This window comes from Octodon degus, unplaced genomic scaffold (assembly GCF_000260255.1).
Source record: "Octodon degus isolate 3935 unplaced genomic scaffold, OctDeg1.0 scaffold00117, whole genome shotgun sequence".
Taxonomy (NCBI): Eukaryota; Metazoa; Chordata; class Mammalia; order Rodentia; family Octodontidae; genus Octodon; species Octodon degus.
In genome coordinates, this window is record NW_004524693.1 from 9,855,801 (window position 1) to 9,874,428 (window position 18,628).

At 35.8% G+C, this 18,628-nt stretch overlaps 1 protein-coding gene across 3 annotated transcripts in view; it reads left to right on the top strand.

The window, feature by feature from the left end:
* Window positions 1-18,628, top strand: part of Acsl4 (acyl-CoA synthetase long chain family member 4) — a 76,609-nt gene that overhangs the window by 26,132 nt on the left and 31,849 nt on the right. Inside the window, exons 3-6 of one of the 3 annotated variants that reach the window (XM_004640042.3) lie at window positions 6,237-6,289; window positions 15,738-15,977; window positions 16,220-16,397; window positions 17,440-17,549. In XM_004640042.3, the coding sequence (XP_004640099.1) occupies window positions 15,750-15,977; window positions 16,220-16,397; window positions 17,440-17,549 (516 nt within the window). In that variant the 5' untranslated portion in view covers window positions 6,237-6,289; window positions 15,738-15,749. Of the gene's footprint in view, window positions 1-6,236; window positions 6,290-15,447; window positions 15,978-16,219; window positions 16,398-17,439; window positions 17,550-18,628 lie in introns of those variants that run through there. The other 2 variants (XM_004640041.3, XM_004640043.2) reach the window with 2 other exon arrangements.

The following is an 18,628-nucleotide window of genomic DNA, read 5'->3' on the forward strand; positions in this document are numbered from 1 at the left end:
CAATTTAAGCTTATCTGGTGTTTCTCACGAATTGATTGAGATTATCAAATTTGTGCGCTCCTCGCAGTGCACCATGGCAGTTTCAGTGATGAACTTTGGACCATGTTCACCAGTGTTATCGTTCACTGATTCTTCTTTTTTTTGGGGGGGGGGTTTGCAGGAATTATTCCTGTATTGTATTCATGGAGATTTTCTATTTTTATTCTTTTTGTTTAATTTTTTATTTTGTTGATGCATTTTAGATATACATAATGATGACATTTATCATAGGTACTGAGTACCTATACATGATATATCTTGCTTTTTCTTTTTTGCCCATTCTCCACCCCTCACTTTGGCCCTCTTCCCCTGTTTATTTACAAAGATTTCATTTCCATATTTTCATTCTAATTTGTTTTTCTTATCCCATCTTTCTCCTGCCCTTCCTTGTTCTACTTTCCATTTGAACATTTTTTTCTGCATTTTCCAATATCCATTATACACTTTTGTCCTTATACTTTTGGTTTTGCACACCAGAGATATAATATTTGAACATGTGTGTTTGATTTATTTCACTTAGCAGTATACCCTCAAGTTGCATTCACTTAGCTAGAAATGTCTCCAGCTTATCCTTTATGGGAGAGTAGTACTTCATTGTATAAAAATTCACATTTTTTTAGCCATTCATCAGTTGATAAGCATGGTTTCCAGTATTTGGGATTTTTCCAATATTTGGCTGTCACAAATTTCTGTTGTAAACGTTGGTGCACATGTATCTCTGTGGTACGGTGCTTTTAATTCTTCCAAGCATATATCAAGAAGGGGAATAGCTGGGTCAAATGGAACCTCTGGTTTTATTTTTTGAGGACTCTCTATGCTGAATTCCATGGTGGTTGCACCAGTCTGCACTACCACCAACAGTGGAGAAGGGTTCCTTTTTCCACACAGCCCCGCCAGCATTTGTTATTGGCTGACTTCTTGATGATAGCCATGCTTCTAGGGTAAGATGGAATCTCAATGTTATTTTAATTTGCATTCCTCAAATGACCAGTGTTGCTGAACATTTTTCATATTTTTATTTGTTGTTTGTACTTTATCAGAGATATGTATATGTGTATTAATTTCAGATACCCATTGTTCGCATGGGGTCTTATTTGAGGGTTCTGATTTTTTGTGTTCTTAATATATTCTAGATATTAGTCCTTGTCTGAGGTTCACTGGCATTTTTTTTTGCCATACTGTGGGTTGTATTCTTATTCTGTTGGTGGTTTCTTTTGCTATGAAAAGCTATTTAATAAGATGAGGTCCCAGTTGTTAATTGTGATAGTTCCTGTGTGATCAGAGTTTTATTAAGTCTTTGCCTACACCAGTGTCTTCCAGAGTTGTACCTATTCTGTCTTTCAGCAGATTTATTGTTTCCATTTTAATATTTAGATCTTTGATCTATTTTGATCTTAGTTTAGTGCATGGTGAAAGATATGGGTTTAATATTAATTTTTGGCATTCGGAAAGCCAGTTTTCCCAGCACCATTTATTAAAAAGCCTATGTTTCTTCGCAGTGAAGGTGTTTGGCCCTTTTGTCAAAGATAAGGTGGCTGAGTGCAATTCCAGTTGTTTCTGCATCTTTTAATCTGTTCCACTGATCCTCAGGTCTATTTCCTTTCCCCCAGTACCATGCTGTTTTTATCACAGCCACTTTGTGGTACAATTTCAAGTTAGGGATTATGAAATATTTGTTGCCAAGAATTGTTTTTACTGTCCTAGATCTCTTCTAGCTCCAAATGAATTTTAGAATTATTTTCTGTAATTTTATGAGATTTGGCATGGAAATTTTGATTGAGATTTCATTAAATCTCTATAGCAATTTTGGAAATGTGACCTATTTTATATTGTTTTTTCCTACCAAGAATGAGGGATGTTTACAGATTTTCTGATATCCTCTTCAATCTTTTTCAGAATACTGCATTTTTCATTATAGATGTACTATAATCCTTCCTTCTTTAGGTTGATTCATTTTTGATGCTATTGTGAAGGTGTTATTGCTCTAATTATTTTCTGAATGAGCTTGGTATTTGTGTATAGCAATGCTATTTATTTGTTTAATGCCTTTTTGAGACAGAGTCTCACTATGCACCTCCGGCTGGACTTGAGCTCATTTTGTAGCCCAATGTGGTCCCAAACTTTCAATGATCCTCTTGCCTCTGTCTCCCGAGTACTGGGTTTACTGGCAGTCTTGGTCTAATGCTTTTTATTTTTGAGTGTTGACTTTGTATCTAGCTATGCTACTGATTTGGCTATTAAATCTAGAAGTTTTTGGTTCTTTTACATAAAGTATCATTTCTTCTGCAAATAATAGTAATTTATCTTCTTCCTTTTTGTACTATTTTAGCCAAGATGACAAAATTTTTCTACTCAAATGTACCTCAAGAACCTGTATTTTATTTGAGCTCACTATTTTTCTGATAAGGGAACGAACTCACTACTGTAAATTTCCCTTATAGCGCTGCTTTCATTTTGTACATTAAGTTTTGATATGTTTAATTGTAGAAAATACCTACTTTCTTCTTTAATTTCATCTGCTGGTTGTTCAGGTGGATGCTATTTAATTTCCTTGTGCTTATGAAATTCTTGTGGTCTCTTTTGCCATTGATTTTCAATTTCAGGGCTCTGTGGTGATAATATCCATGGGATAATTTCAGTTCCTTTGAATTTACTTAAGGATCTTCTGTGAGCTGGGATGTGGTCTATTTTGGAGGACATCGCATATGCAATTGAGAAAAATGTGTATTCTGATGTTCTGGGGTGCAACCCTCTATGAACATCTAAATCTATTTGTTCAAAAGTTTGGTTTAGTTTTTATATTTCTTTTTTCTTCTTTTTTTTGAAAATGTATTTGGTTGTTGCAGGGTCTCACTACGCAGCTCAGACTCATGGTGATCCTCCTGCTTTCAGCTTCCCCAGCGCTGGGATTACAGGTGTGCGCCACTACACCCAGACTCTGGGTGGCTCAGCCTACCCTGGGGGCAAGGCTGGAGCAGCATGTGGTGCCAGGGATCGAACTGTGGTTCCTGTGCTTGCTTAAGCTTGCCCAAGCTTGCCCAAGCAGTTGCTTTAGTCCACTGAGCTCTCTTGCTGGCCCAGTTTTGGTATTTCATTGTTGACTTTTTTTCTAGTCAGTCTATTTCTGACAATGTGGTATGAATTTCCCCTGCTACAATTGTGTTAGTGCTTATTTATCATATCCATTAATATTTGTTTTCTGTAGTTGGGTGTGCTGCAGTGTATATATATTTATGATTGTTTTGTCTTACTCTTGGAATTCTCTTTTACAAGGCTGTCTTCTAGATGTAGCTAGCTTTTCGGTTTTGAGTCTCTTGCAAGACCCTACCTCTTCTATTTATTAGGGATGAAAAGTTACTGTCTACCTGACCGAACCCCTGGTTCTTTTGCACTGGCCTGCAGTACTGTTTATGATCTTTAGTCAATCTTTTCTTAGTATACCAGGAAGAAAAACTGAGTAGAACAATTATGTCATCTTGGCTGAAGTAGTACAATGAGCAATAACAACAGTGTCAAACACAGCGCAGAAAATGACAAACTGTGGTAACTTTATTTTGCTACATTTAACCATATGAACTAGATTTGTGGTTATAATAACAAGATCTCAAATGAACCAGAAAATTGTATACAGTATAGAAGCCCTCAATATGGCAATTTTACCCATAGTGGAGAAAATTTAAAAGGATTATGGGGACAAATAGAGAAATAGAAGAAGAGGAAGTTATTAGAATCATGACTGAAGGATATAGGAAGTTTGTGCAAATTCTGGGAAACTGGTGAAGACCGAATGGAAAGAAAAAGGAAGATACAAAAACAAGAATAGAAACAATAACAATGAGGGCCAGCCAAATAGCTCAGCAGATTAAAGCACCTGCAACCAGGTACAGGCGCAGGGCCCGGGGGTTTGATCCCCAGGGCTGCCATGCCAGCCCTGCCCCCGGAGCATGCTGAGACAGCAATTGAAACTGAGCGTGGTGGAGTGCGTCTGTAATCCCAGCTCTTGGGAGGCTACAAACAGGCTGATCACTACTAGTCCTATCTAGTAGTAAGACCTGAACACCTTGTAGACCCTTCCCTAAAAATAAAAAAAAAGAAACAACATACTTTCTAAAGGTCATCTTACTTTTCTGTGAAGTGGAACACTATACACAAAAGATTTGGGGTTGTTGTACATTGTAACATTTCTTTATTTTTAATGTTAATGAATCAAGTCACCCATAATCTTATTTCCTAGAACACTTATATGCACATATATTCTTTTTTGTATTTAGTACAGGGTCTTACTATGCAGATTGGACTTGTGGTGCTTCTCCTGTTTTCAGCCTCCAAAGCACTGGTATTACAGGCATACACCACCACACCCAGTCTCAATCGCTGTCTCAGCGTGCCCTGAGGTTGGGGCCAACATGGCCTGGCACACTGGGGATCGAACTCTGGCTGCTGTGCTCTGCCTAAGCAGGAGCTTTCATCTGCTGAGCTATCTGGCTGGCCCAGATATAGTCTTAAAAGGAAAAGATTCTTCCACAGCTTATAATCTAAGCAGAACCCTCCAGTAGGTTGACAGGCTTAGACCAGTTGTTATAACTGAGTCATTTTCTTGTTCTTTTATAATTTCAACTCAGCTTTAAATATACATTTTTTTATTTATGGAAATTTTAAAGTATATGAAAATTAAAATTATTTAAATATGTAAAATTCATTTTCCATCACTGTCCAGCAATTAACTAACTAGTCTTAATGTTTGGTGTCTGTTGCTAAGTTTTATAAAACTATCACTCAAACATGTATGTGTAATGGGATTGCACATACTATTTTGCAGCTACATTTTTCTTTTTCCTTATTTTTGGGACAAGTTCTTACTGTGTAATTGTACCTGTATTTCCTGATATCAACATTTCTAAACTCTGAACTGTATTCTGGTTTTGCCATTTTCACCTAGAAGTAGCTGGAAATGTATGATTTTTATATATTTTTTTTCCTAAAATTAGACCTGTTGAAGATGATTGCTTCAGGCTTGTTTTAAAAGTGATTTACCATAATTTACTTTTTGACTTGAACATTGTACATTAAAGAATTAATATTTTTCTACCCTTTTTTCCCACTCTTTGAATTGTAGTGTCTTTAATGCATAGTATTTCCCACTCCCTTTTATGATAAGTTTTAAACTTATTATGATGGCTTCTTGAATCATCAAGTGCAGGAAGACAATTTATCATGCTTGAAATATTTCCAACAGGTTTTGTCACAAGTTTAGTATTAACTTCAGAAAGAACCTTGTATTACTATAATATATGTATTTTTTTGTATTTTTTTGTATTTTAGTGCAGGGTCCACAGGGTCTCTCTACATGGATTGGACTTGTGATTCACCTGTGTGCAGCCTCCCAAGCGCTGGGATTACAGGCACGTGCCACCATGCCCAATCTCAGTGTGCCTTGGGGATAGGGCTAGCACGGAATGCCAGGGATCAAACCCCAGCCGATGCACTCTGCCTAAGCAGGCGCTTTAGTCTGCTGAGCTATCTGGCCAGCCCGAACCTTGTATTACTTAAAGAAAAATATTTTTTATTTTGATAGGAAAATAGCTAGATGCCTATAGGCCTTAGTGATTTGGGATGTCTCTCTTGGTAGATGAGTTTGCTATGGCCAGATGTTTTCTCTGTCTGAGATTTGTATTGGTCCTGACAGCTGAGAATAAAAGTTACAAGAACTTCTATTTCTTGCCATCTTTCTATAGTTTCAGTACTTTTTCTTTGAGACTGGTTCAGTTATTTTTCTGAGATCCTAAGTACTTCTGGTCATACATTCATCTTGTTTTTATTTTTTTATCGTTTATTTTTTTTAATGTATTTCGTACAGGGTCTCATTACATAGTTTGGACTCATAGTGATCCACCTGTTTTCAGCCTTCCCAGTGCTGGGATTACAGGCATGTGTCACCATACCTGGTCTCTGTGGCTGGCTCAGTGCACCTGGAGTTGGGGCCGACACAGCATGCGGTATCAAGGATCGAACTTGGGTCCTTGCACTTGTCTGGCAGGCACTTAGACTGCTGAGCTATCTCCATGCGTTCATCTTATTTTCTTTTTGGGTACCTGGCTTATCCTAAGCTAAGGTATAAAAGTAATACGAAATAGTACTTGTTTTTTTTAAATACTGTTGATTTTTAATGTCATACTTATAAATGTTTCTTACTACAGATTGAAATCGCAGAAGACAAACACATTCTTCTTAAAAGAAAAAGAAGAAATCTGTGAGTATATGTCCTTTAGAAATTCCAAATATGTAATTGGATCAACTTTTTGAGAAAATCAAGGAACCACACTGACTGGAATCTTGACTCTTTTATAGAGTAAAAACCCTACCAATATGATGATGTTGCAAAGGCAATATTTGGAAAAGTAAAATATTAAAATGTTTTACCCTCTGCAACCTTGGAAATTTAAGTCATTTGCTACTCATTTGTATAAGGGCAAATGGTAATTACAATCTAAATACTTTTTTTTCCTTTGGCTCATACTGAAATGTATGAGGCATTGATTGAAATTCTAATTCTGACTACTGAGGCATATAAGCTTTGTACTTTTTCATGAGTTATTTAATTTTTCATTGCATCAGTTTCCTCATCTGTAGAAGAGTGTGGATACTAAGCATACAATCAATGGTTCATTATTATTGGTGAAGTTTAATCTATAACAGCTTATATTTGCCCCTATAAATTAATTATTGTTTTAGTTTAATGTTTATTTCTCAAGCTGATTTAAGTCCATTTCTGAACTTTATCAATTTAACTATCATCACTATCTTTTATCTAGGCATCTACCCTAGCCCATGGTACAGAAGAAATACAACAGAGCACCTAAATTTATTTTATTATTATATTCTGTGTATTTGGTACAGGGTCTCACTTCACAGCTCAGACTCCAAGTAATCCTCCCGTTTTCAGTGTCCCTAGCGCTGGGATTACAGGTGTGCATCACCACGCCTGGTCTTGGTTGGCCATCTTAGTGCACCTGGGGGCGGTGCCCAGCATGGCATGTGGTGCTGGTAATTGAACCCCGGTCCCTGCACTTACCTAAGCAGGTGCTTAGTCTGCTGGATTATCTTGCCAGCCCTAGAGCACCTAAATTTAAAATTCTAGGGTTTGAGCTTTGGACTTTGGAAATTATCTGCTCCAGTGGTTTCCAGATGTTGATTTTTAGACCAGTACTAACTCGTGAAAAATATTTTACTGATCTGTGGTGCACTAAGGAAAAGGCCATCAGTTCATGAGTTTCTCAGAGCTAAACATTTGTAATTTAAATGATGGCTACTTCTTATAAGATATACTCATCTAATCTTGGTGAATTGATGTAGTCTTTATTTTGTAAAATGATGGTGATAGAACACAGGGGTGGGAGTATGGTCATCTTAACATGGGGCTCTTTTTTTAAAGGCCCATTCCTGCCCCTCCTCAAAAAAATCAACAGCTCTGTGTCGTTTCCAGTCACCATCCTTTTATTGGAAATAAAATTTATCAACTAGTCTGATATCTGAAAATCTGAATTTTATAGGTAAAGAAGCAGTCACTAAGAGGGTATTTCATTAGTTCCTGGGCTTACAGCTCAGCATGTCCCAAGTGAGAACCAAAACCCTTTATCTGATGCTAACTCTCTGGTATTTCTGGTTTTGTGAGAATTGCTTTTATTATAATAGGTTAGGAACTAGAACAGAAAACATAATATCTCTTATATTCTAATAACTCATTTCCAAGCCTAAAGAAATTCAGATTTCGTGTTGTCATCTACCTTAGCTCTGAGGTCCACTGATTAGTCTGCATTAGAAAATCTTAAATATATAGCCAAATATATTTATCAGTAGGCCAGAATTAGCTGTGTCTGAATTCAGCTGCTTTAGGTTTCTTGCCATACTATGATTGACAAAAGAGGTAAGATAGCCTCCTGTAGTATTTCCTCTTGGAAATCCATAGACAGTGACACTATTGAGGTCAGCATATTTTAAGCAGCTATAGTTACATCTCCAGAGAGTGCTGTTTTCTCTCTCATACGCACACAAACTTGCAGCGTAGTTCTGGATTTATGTCAGTTGGCCTATAGTAATTAGTGTTAGCCTATCCAAAGCCAGCCAGACTAGACTTGGAAGGGAAAAAGCTACATACTAAGTTGAACAGCAAGAGTTGGTAGAATATCTGAGCATTGTGTTCAGCGCACTATGGAGGGCCCATCAGTTATCATAATTCTGCTTAGGAGTTCCTGTATTTATCAAACATAAACAACTAATTCCCTTATCAACCTTGCTCACTTTGCCACGTAAGGCAATGTTAAGGATAAAAGTGGCATTTCTCCTGTTTTTGGAACATGTATCCTTTTCTTTCCTAGTCGTTATATTTGAACATGGACTTAATGACCATAACATTTCAGTCTGCAACAGATTTATTAGTCTTTAGAATTCTTTGATTACCCTTATAAGATATACTTACTACCAAATAGCAGAAAGAGCTCCTTTTTAATAACACTATGAGACAATTTCACATTAGGGTGGTTAGGCAGCTCAGTTGTAGTGACTTACTTGGCCATTTTATAAGAAATGTTTTAAGAATATAGTGTTGCATAATATTTAGACTCCAAGATGATTGGAAGCAACAATGGCTGGGAACCAATCTATTAAACTGCTTCTATTAGCAGATGGGGAGAGCAGGTCTTAATGGCAAATAAAAGGACAAGTTACACAATTCTTTGTAACACAAAGATAGTATTATAGAAAATAATGCTAGTAACAGATTATTTTGAAACCTATACTTCAGGTTGACAGCCCTTAGTTGTACTATCTTATTTTTTGTATTATCTTATTATAAGAAATATAGAAGATTACATGAGATAGATGTGTAACCAATAGGTATTTTCCATATGTTCCTTACTAGAACAAAACTCTTTATAAGTTAACTTTAAAGTTCTATAATCTAATTATTTTTTGTTTACTTATATAAGAATGAGTATGTTCTCAGAAAAACACCCAATACATAGAAGATTACGAATGAAATAAAATGAAGATCTCTATACCATGGTTTGATGAGGCAGTTTGAGTTCCCAGGAATTTTTTGTGTAGAGAGACATGTAGCAGTTAATCTTTAACAGCAGCTGAATTCTCAGTGTATGTGAAGTGTGTAGGCTGCAACATTGGCTCCTATGTCCCCTTATTTCAACATATGTTCATAGAATTCTAGCTACGTCAACCTGTGACCTAGGGAAAAAAACCCTTATCTGATGCATGGTTAGGGGTGTTCTTAAGACACTATGGAAGGGAACTCTTGCTAGTGCATGAAGGAGCACCTTCACCATGGCTGCAAAGGTGCTTTCTTTGCTGGGAAAATCTGGGAAAAGACTAGCAGGATGGCGACTACAGGAGTTAAGCTACCTCCAGGTGATGAAGTGAACAGGTTTGGGTAATCATGTGAAAGCTATGCCCTATGAACAATTACAGTTGTGTGAGATCGTTTGATCCTTGTTAAAAATAACAAGGCATAGGTATAATATGGTGTAGGGCACCTATTCATCCTATATTTTTATTTTGCTGTTTGTAAATTTTAAAATTATTTGTTATATTTGTTATGTACCTGGGTTTAAAGTTTGCTTTTACGTTATTTCATATTGATTAGACTGGTTATTATTTGTGGTGTAACAACTTGAATTAAGTGAAAGTGATAAGTGACAGTCTAACATAGGTTTCATGTGATGATTCAGTCTTGCAGACTATAATTGCATGAGATTTTGGTAACTACTCTTAATGCCTATATTTTCGTAAAATATTACCTTATTGAAAATTATAATATTAAATTCTGAAGTTAATGATATTGCACTATAATCCTCACAGTTTGATTTCGTTTATCAAGTATAACCATTCATAGTATCTGAGATTTCTCTTATATGTTTTAAAATCTTTTGGATGTTCTAATAGTGTGTGAAAGAAAGTGAGATATTTTATAAAAGCATTCCATCTCTTTATGAAACTCTTACTAATACAATGTCTATTTATAAATATGATCTTTTAAAGTATTACAGGTATTTTTGTCTGTTAATCTTTTGAAAGTTTTATAATTGTTAATGTAATATTCAGTGAATACACCTAGTCCTTTTCAGAAGACTAATTATGTCTTATTTGTTTATTAAATTTCTCTTAAATAATGTTATTTGAAAATGTGATTTCTTAAGCTAGTTAATTATTGGTTTTTAAATTAATATTTGTAGTATCTTAATAAGTGTTTAATGTCAAAGACAGGTGAAATTAATTTGTTATTACTGTGTATTTCAACTTGGTAGATAAATTGCTCCTTGATTGGTTTAGTTCAATTTCTAAAAGTTGAAAATGTCTTGGAGTTAATCAATTTCAATTTATTAGTTTTTCTTTTTCATCCTTAAATTGACATTTTGTCAATGCTTCTGGGGGTGATGAGTTCTTCTTTTAAATTCAAACTTTAGTATGTAGTGTTTATCTTATTTACTACAGCTTCATGTATCACTAATGCTTTTTTGTGTTTAACCTATCTCAGAGTGTTTGAAGTAACTGGAATGAAATACTTGTCATGAAGTTGACTTCAGAGTAAAGTGATAGAACAAAATTGCATCTGATGGGGGCCTGGCCATAGCTCAGTTCTTTAAGTGGCTGCTTCCACAAAGCTGTCAGCCTCAGGTTGCTGTAGTTCGATTCCCACAACACTCCAGCCAGCCAAACCATGCCTGAGGCCATTCAGAGCAAAAAAAAAAAAAAAAACCTTATTCAAAAAAAAATTGCATCTGATACTTTACTAAAATTTCTAGAATTCACTGCACATTTAAATTATTTTCTTTCTACCAATAAAGTGCCTTAAGGATGTAGGACAGATCAGTGCTCAAAATTGTTGCCAGGATTTCTTTTTTTTTTTTCCCCTGGTACCGGGAATTGAACTCAGGACCCTACGCTTGCCAGGCAAGCACTTCCAGGACTTCTTAATACATAAAATTTGTCACTCTTAGCTGTTTAGATTATTCCATTATAGTCAGCATCACAAGCAATATAGCTCAAAGCATGAACCTTAAAATCAGATAGACCTGGGTCCAAATCTCAATAGTTTTGTAACTTTGGGAAGTTATGTAATCTCTGAGTCTGTTGTATCTGGAAAATGAGAGTATTATTTCAAAGTGGTTTTCTGAAGGATAAGATGAGACAGTATATCTAAAGGACAGCATAGTACTTTGCCCCTAGTAAATATTTCAGTAATGATTGTGAAGATATTCCCATATAGCATGCTAAACTTTAATGGTGCAATCAACTATCCCATTCCTGAAGGTGATGCCTTGCCCCACTGTGTCATACAAATACCTGTACATTATCTGATCTCAAGGAGCTCAGTGTTCATGTCTTACTAATGGGGGGACAGCAGTATCACTTTTCATTCATGGAAAGACAGCAAATCTTTGCAAAAGGCATCAGTGTAAAAGCACATAGTGCAAATTTTGTAACCTTCCTGCTTTTATAACACACTGATCTTTGCCCTCTACAGCATGCAGTTTTTCCACTTTTATATTTTGTTAAAAAAATCAATAACTTGTTTTGTTTTAATTACAAAGGATTTTAAAACATGTTTCCAGAATGTTGGCATGTACAAGTGACTTTTTAAAAAGATGACTAAATTTAACTGCATTGAGATTATCATACTTACATATACTTGTGCTTTTTAGTTTAATTAACATGTAGTGGTACAATATTTGTTACGGATGTTTCAGCAGAAAACAACAAACTCTATGCCTCATGGTGATTATGTTCTCATAGGATAGATAATAAACATGACAAATAAAACCTATGGTATTGTTAGTGAAAATGCTAAGGAGAAAAATAAAGCAAGAAAGGAAGTGATGTAGGTTCAGGGTTAAAGGTGGGTGGCTGGAGCAGGTCTTGCTGAGATGTTCAATAAAGATTAAAACGAAAGTAAAAGAAATATCTTGGAAGAACGTTTCAAATAGAGACAATAGCAAGGACGAAAGCCCTGAGGCAGGATTATGCTTCATATGTTCCAAGAATACAAGGTGCAAGTGAGACTTTAACAAAATGAGACCAGGAAAAAGCATAATGGAAGTCAGAAAGTTAAGGATAGGGGAAAGTTCATATAGCCTTGTAGTTCAAAGTAGAGACTTGAGCTTTTATTTCCAGTGAATTTTATGAGCATTCTTTGAACAGTTTTGAGCAGAATGAAATAATGTAACTTACATGTTAAGAAGAGCTTTCTGGCTGCTGCTATTAGGGTTTATTATAGGGGTAGAAGTAAGAAGAAGCAATATTAAATCAACTATTAAACATTTATCTACATGAAAGATGATAGTGGCTTGAACCAGGATGGTAACAATAGAGGTAGTGAGAAGTAGTGGAATTAGATATGTTTTGTAAGCAGAGCCATTAGGTTTTACTGGTGAGTGGCATTTGGCATGTGAGAAAAGAAGAAAAAATAAAAAGGTGAATCCAAGATTTATGGTGAAAGCAAGTGGAATGCAGAGATAGATAAGACTAGGTGAAATACAGTTGAAAAAGGACAATGGATGGCTTAGTTTTGAACATGCTAAGTATGAGATGTTTGACTGATACCTAAGTGGATCTGTTAAGGAAACAGCTGGATGTACAAATCTGGTATGTAAGGGAAATCTCCAGTCTTGAGGGAAAAAATTTGGGAATCATCGCCATATACATGACACTTAGAAGTGTGACACTAAATTAGATCACCTTCAGAAGGAACAGAGCCAAAGAAGAGAAGATTCAAGGACTGAGCAATATTAGCACTAACAGATCATAGTTCAGGGAGAAGCAGCTAAGAAGACTGGAAAGGGTTGGCTGGGAAAATTGGAAGAAAACCTGAAGAATGTGGTCCTCGGGAAGCCACAGAATAACTTTAGAGCAGAAGGGGATCAGCTGTGTAAAGGCTCCTAGTGGGTAAAGAAAGATGAGAAATAGCTGAGCTTTTACAAAACCAACCTTTGGATATATCAACATAGAAGTCATTAGTGACATTTTGATCAGAGCGATTTTGTGGAGTGGCAGGAAAAAAGCCTGCATATAGTGGGTTCTAAAGAAGATAACAGGAGAGAACTGGAGACAGATTGTATAGGCAAAGTCTTTCAAGGAGTGCTGAAGAGGTGAAGAAATGGGCTGTACCTAAAAGTTAGGTAAAAGATAAAGGGTTATGTTTTGTTTTGTTTTTTGAGAAGAGAGAACATCTATCAGAACAGACTGTTGTGACACTGATGGTAATGATTCAGTAGAGCAGAAAAAATTAATGGGGCAGGTGAGATTGGGTGAGTAAATAGAGCAGCACTACCATCTCCACTGATAGACAGAGATGTAGTGCACAAGTCAAGGAATTGGCCTCATCTGGGAGCATCAGTTGTTTATCCACAGTCATAAAAATACATCTGGTAGCAGATGCAAATATGGCGATATAGTCTGTGGGAGTCTGAGCATTCTCTTTGACTTAGCTTCATTTTTCCCTACTATGGTAAGCCTCATCAGAAGCTAAGAATATGAATGAAGGTAGTGTTTGATGCCCTGAAAAGAGAGAATAAGGTAGGTAGACAGGAAGAGTAGGCCAGTGAGCAGTTTAGTGTAGGGTAATTTCAGTGCAACATGAAGAGCCCACTTAACTTGTAGCCATCATGAACCTAAAATAAGGTACTTGTCTCAGGCACAGTCATGTGTTTGTCCAACTCTAGCTGCATAGATACAGCTTTAGATGAGGTAGAAAACTGTACTGAAAAGATTGTAGTTTAGCCAAGTGACCAAAATAGAGAGTGGCAAGGTAGAAGAGAGTATGTGCCAGGGACTGATTGTGATTTCCTGTGGAATTTAAATAGAGAACACAGTGGGTCCTCCCAGTGATCCTATGGAGTAGGTAATGCAATAAGTATGAAGCTTCTGATGCATAACTTTTAAGTAGCAGGTCATATCACTTGTTCAAAGTCACACTTGACAACAGACACTGAGGTTAGAATTCCCTAAAACTGTGTATTTCAGTTTGCATAACTAAGCAAGTGTCATACTTCTCATTGGATTCTCAGTCTCCATCTCCTATGTCTATAGTGGCCCCCAGTTTTTTGTCTAATCAAATAAAAATACCTTTGCTTGATTTGTCCGATCCTATATTACCATAGCCCATTCAGCCAACAAATACTGTAGCTGCAATTAGGCTAGTGTCCTTGTTATTGACACTCCTTAGTTTCTCCAAATTCTTTCACTCCTTTTCTTCCTTCATGTGGTTTCCACACCTGAACTGGCCTCCATTATTTTTCTATTTTCAGATGTCTAACATCATGTTCAACTTAAATAGAATTTCTACAAAATCCTTTCTGTTTACTCTTAGGCATTTTGCATTTACTTTAAAATCCTTTTAAATCTATGTGTTGTACTGCATACTGTAGTATTCAGTGATGTGTCACCTCAGTGCTTTTCAGCAGAAATGCTGTAGTGGTCATGTTGAGAGCACGACTTCTAAAAGCCCAGGGTGGGATGCTGGACATGGCTAATCCCTGCCTCACCAAGAGGATTCCACTTCAGTGTTCTATTTGGACAGTCTGCATAACTTTGTATTTAAAGAAATGATTTAGCTGCTTGCCTTTCCTACTCCCTCCAAAGTTGGAAAAACACTACCTCTATCTCTTAAGAACTGTGAACTCCTAAGAGGTGAGGACTAGGACTTAGTACTACTCCAGATTTATACTGTTCCTCCCAGGAAACTTGCAATTTTGAGCACAATGTAGACACTTAGGAAATGATTTTAAATTCTTATTGCTTCTGTTTGGAAAATAGGAGATAGTGATTAACATTACCTCAGAAATTTACCTTAATAAAAAAATCACAGTAATCTTCTAGATTGCCCTTTGAAAAATAAACCTAATTTGATAGTCCCACTCTTTTGGATACAAATCCTAATAACCTTACTTAAAGCTTACTGGTTTCTATACACCTTTTGAATAGAAAGCTCACTATTGGCAGATTCTACTCTCCCAACCTTACATATCATTCATGTACCAACCTTACATATCATTCATTTGACCAACCTTACATATCATTCATTCATGCATTTGTGTAAGCACTGAAATCATGTCACATCCAACCCCCAACTTACAGAATGATGTACTGACAATCATCACATCAAAGCTCCAGAAAAATTAACTGCAGAAGTTGGTGTACTTAAAAGCAATTATGTCAACAATGATTATAAGTGGAAAAGTGCCAGCCTTTCATACCAGTTATTTCAGCTTTCTGTGTCAAATCAATTATATAAACTAATAAAGATCTGATTATTTAAATCAATTGTGCTATCAACCTGTTAATACTATTATTTTGTTTCTTTTTTTTCCTGCTCTCTGCCTGGTTTGTTGTCTTCACCTACAGGTGTACTTTATTGTTGGCTTCCAAAGATTACTAACTTTTAATTGTATCGCTAAAATTGAACTGCCTTGGGTCTACCGCTGCTCTTACTGCTGCTTCCATTATTGCCTTCTTCAGCAAAATAAGGCTTTCAGAAGCCAAAAATAACAAGACATAAACATCATTATAGAAGCCTTTCCACTATGAAACTTAAACTAAATGTGCTCACCATTATTTTGCTGCCTGTCCACTTGTTAATAACAATATACAGTGCCCTTATATTTATTCCATGGTATTTTCTTACCAATGCCAAGAAGAGAAACGCTATGGCAAAGAGAATAAAAGCTAAGCCCACTTCAGACAAACCTGGAAGTCCATATCGCTCTGTCACACACTTCGACTCATTAGCTGTCATAGACATCCCTGGAGCAGACACTCTCGATAAATTATTTGACCATGCTGTATCCAAGTTTGGAAAGAAGGACAGCCTTGGGACCAGGGAAATCCTAAGTGAAGAAAATGAAATGCAGCCAAATGGAAAGGTTTTCAAGAAGGTAAAGAATTTTTATGCATTTATTTTTTAAAGAAGAATGCATGTCTTGCTTTATTCTAAATCAAGTCTGTTTTAAACATACTGGTGTTCTATTATATAGTACTATGTAATTAATTCTCAGAATAGTGATTATAGCCTCTTTATGTCATGTAAGGGTGATTTTAGAGTTCTGTATTTTGTATAATATTTTAATTGTTCATTTGAACAAATATGCTAATATTAGAGATTATCTCACTTTAACAGTTAATTCTTGGAACTTATAAATGGATGAACTATCTTGAAGTAAACCGAAGAGTGAATAATTTTGGTAGTGGACTCACTGCATTGGGATTGAAACCAAAGAACACTATTGCTATTTTTTGTGAGACCAGGGCTGAATGGATGATTGCAGCACAGACCTGCTTTAAATACAACTTTCCTCGTAAGTGCTTTGTGTTTTGTGAGATAGAGGGAAGGCCTTTCCTACATATGAAACTTGCTCTAAAATGCTCCTCTTTTCCAAGTAGATGTTGCAGGCTAGAGGTGTAACTTAGTGCAAAAGTGTTTATATATTGCCCTGGGTTGCATTCCCAGAACCACAAAAAACAAAACAAAACCACTTCAAAACAAAGTACATCAGCCTTTTTTTGCCATTTTATGCATTAATCAAATCCAGAAAACAGTATGTAATATTGTGACTGAAAGGTTATCTAATAATACCTGTTAAGATAGTAATATCTAAGGACTAGTAAAAGAATGTCAGTTTAACGGATATAATTTAGAATTTTACTTTTCAATTAGAAATTAATTGTGCATGAAAGATTTGAAAGTTGGAAGCATAATTTTGGAGATGATACACAAAATGGTTCAAAGAAAAGCTTTGGGTAGGATAAATATAGCTCATTGCTTCACTTTGAGGTCTGATTGATTTGAAGTAATATTGGAGATGTTAGATATAAAGTAAAATTGGGTATGTTTCTGACTTGTAAGCAGTTGTTGCTATTGTGAAAGAAATAATTTTTAAAAATTCAGTCCAGAACAATGCCTTGTCATAAAAATTGCCTATTGAGTGAAGTACTGTACTGTAGGTTTAGTATAGGAATCACATTTTGCATTTCATAAAAGAGAAAATCTGTGGTACCTTAGTTCATGAATTTCATTCACTTCGTGGTTCGAGAAAAGATGGCCACTGTTCCTGCTTGTGTGGGAAAGATGGTTGCAGGTGTGTTTGTTACTGGATGCAGAGTGCGTGGGCAAAAACAAAATTTTGCCAAATGCTTTTGCTTGAAAACCAAGTTGTTTGCATTCACATTCGTGAATTGAGATACCAGTATAGATACAATCAAAATCATCATCTTCTACATACAACAAACTGATAAAATAACTTTGTTTCTGTTAGTGTATCTGTCATTAAGGACTGACTTTAATGTATCTTTTAATACTTATTTAACAGTTAATGTTTGTGTCTGTTTCTCATTATGTAGTTGTGACTTTGTATGCTACACTTGGCAAAGAAGCAGTAGTTCATGGACTGAATGAGTCTGAAGCTTCCTATCTGATTACTAGTGTTGAACTTCTGGAAAGCAAACTAAAGGTTAATGACGTTTTCTTTATTTCCTCAAATTTATGTTTAATAAATAAATTTAAAATTGTACATATTGGGAGGGTTCATGTGTCTTTTGATATATGCATATATTGTGTAATTTTTAAATCAGGTTAAGCATATCTGTCTCCTCAAACATTTATTCTTCTTTATGGTGAAAACTTTCAATATATTTTCTTTAAGCTTTTTGAACTGTGTAATGCATAGTTATTATCCATAATTGCCCTACTATGCAACTGCACACCTGAACTTCTTGCTCTTATCTATCTGTAACTTAGGACTTACTAGTGAGCTCAGGCAGTATTTGTCTTATTTCATTTAACATAGTGATCTCTGTTCCATCTATATCGCTGCAAATGACAGAATTTAATTCTTTTTATGTCCAAACAACATTCCACTGTGTACATGTACTATACTCTCTTTAACGATTTATCTGTTGATGGACATTTCATTTTTCTTTTTGTATTTCATAGGCGTTATGCATAGTGCTGCAGTGAATATGGGAGTGGACATCTCTTCAACATAGTAGGATGCTGGATTGCATTTTTGTAAAAATAAGAAACAGAAAATATACTGATAAAACTCTACACTTAGACTCCTTTTCTCACATTTTGAAAACTTTGATATCCCATTTTATATCCTTCTGTGTTGCCTTTAGTTCTTGTAATTTTTTTTGAGACAGTCTCACTATGTAGCCCAGGCTGCCTTCAATTTGTGGCAATCCTCTCACCTCAGCCTCCCAAGTGCTAGGATTATAGGCATGTGCTACCACCCCACCTTAGTTATTGTTATCTTTAATTCATTTGGTTTAGTCCTCAGTGTAAAGATATGAATGGCTTGTACACCATGTTTACAGTCTTAGAGCATTCTGAATTTGTAGTTACCCTTCACATCAAAATTTTCTTTTTATTCATCACATTCACATGGTTCACTGATTGTACCAGAAAGTATCCAAAAGTCACTGTCATGTTTCCTAGCTCTTATCCTTTCCCTCTCTTGATTAGTTAGTCCTCGAGGTCCTGCTTTCCTTTTACTTGCATTATACCTTTCTATTTATATTTCTTCTTTTG